The 1,000-nt window shown below is 71.2% G+C and overlaps 1 protein-coding gene across 1 annotated transcript; it reads left to right on the forward strand.

Annotated features, from left to right (window-relative positions):
* Window positions 1-994, forward strand: SYNGR2 (synaptogyrin 2; the record flags this gene model as incomplete). Its single annotated transcript, XM_012733010.1, has 3 exons — window positions 1-292; window positions 567-706; window positions 783-994. Coding segments are annotated over 3 exons (630 nt in total), but the record flags the coding sequence as incomplete, so codon positions are not given.
* Window positions 995-1,000: the final 6 nt, after the last annotated feature.

Consider the following 1,000-nt stretch of genomic DNA (forward strand, 5'->3'; position numbering starts at 1 on the left):
CGTGCCCGGCGGGCCGGGCCTTCTGGCCACTCACCGCGCGCCCGCGCCCCGCAGGTCTTCGCCCTGATCGTGTTCTCCTGCATCTTCGGCGAGGGCTACAGCAACAGCCACGAGTCCGCGCAGAAATACTGCGTCTTCAACCACAACGAGGACGCCTGCCGCTACGGGGGCGCCGTCGGGGTGCTGGCCTTCCTGGCCTGCGCCTTCTTCCTGGCGGTGGACGCCTACTTCCCGCAGATCAGCAACGTCACGGACCGCAAGTACCTGGTCGTGGGCGACCTGCTCTTCTCAGGTAGCCGGGCTGCCCTGCCTCCGCCCTGGGGAGGGGCTCCCAGGAGCTCGGGCAGTCGCAGGGCCTTGGGGCCCCCCGGGGGGGGCGGCGGCCAGACGGCCCTCCCCTCCGAGCCCAGCTTTGCCACGCGCCGCACCCTGGGCAGACCCCTCCCCACCACTGTGGCCGTGCCCTCTGCTCCTGGAGGCTTCTGGGCGCCCTCGCAAGGCCTCGCTCCCCTCCCGGTTCTGCCCCGTCGCTGGAGCTGACCCTGCCTTCCCCGCTGTCTCCCCAGCTCTCTGGACCTTCCTGTGGTTCGTTGGCTTCTGCTTCCTGACCAACCAGTGGGCCGCCACCAACCCCATGGACGTGCTGGTGGGCGCCGACTCCGCCCGGGCCGCCATCACCTTCAGCTTCTTCTCCATCTTCTCCTGGGTAGGTGGCGGCTGGGCGGCCCTGGCCCACGGGGAAGGGGCGGCGGGCTGAGGAGCCCAACCTCTGCCCCCCGCAGGGTGTGCTCGCCTCCCTGGCCTACCAGCGCTACAAGGCCGGCGTGGACGACTTCATCCAGAACTACGTGGACCCCACCCCGGACCCCAGCACCGCCTACGCCTCCTACCCGGGCGCGTCTGTGGACAACTACCAGCAGCCGCCCTTCACCCAGAACGCGGAGCCCGCCGAGGGCTACCAGCCGCCCCCCGTGTACTGAGCGGCGGGCGCCCCTCCCGG

Source organism: Condylura cristata, unplaced genomic scaffold, assembly GCF_000260355.1.
Source record: "Condylura cristata isolate star-nosed mole 26May11 unplaced genomic scaffold, ConCri1.0 scaffold00038, whole genome shotgun sequence".
Classification (NCBI taxonomy): domain Eukaryota; kingdom Metazoa; phylum Chordata; class Mammalia; order Eulipotyphla; family Talpidae; genus Condylura; species Condylura cristata.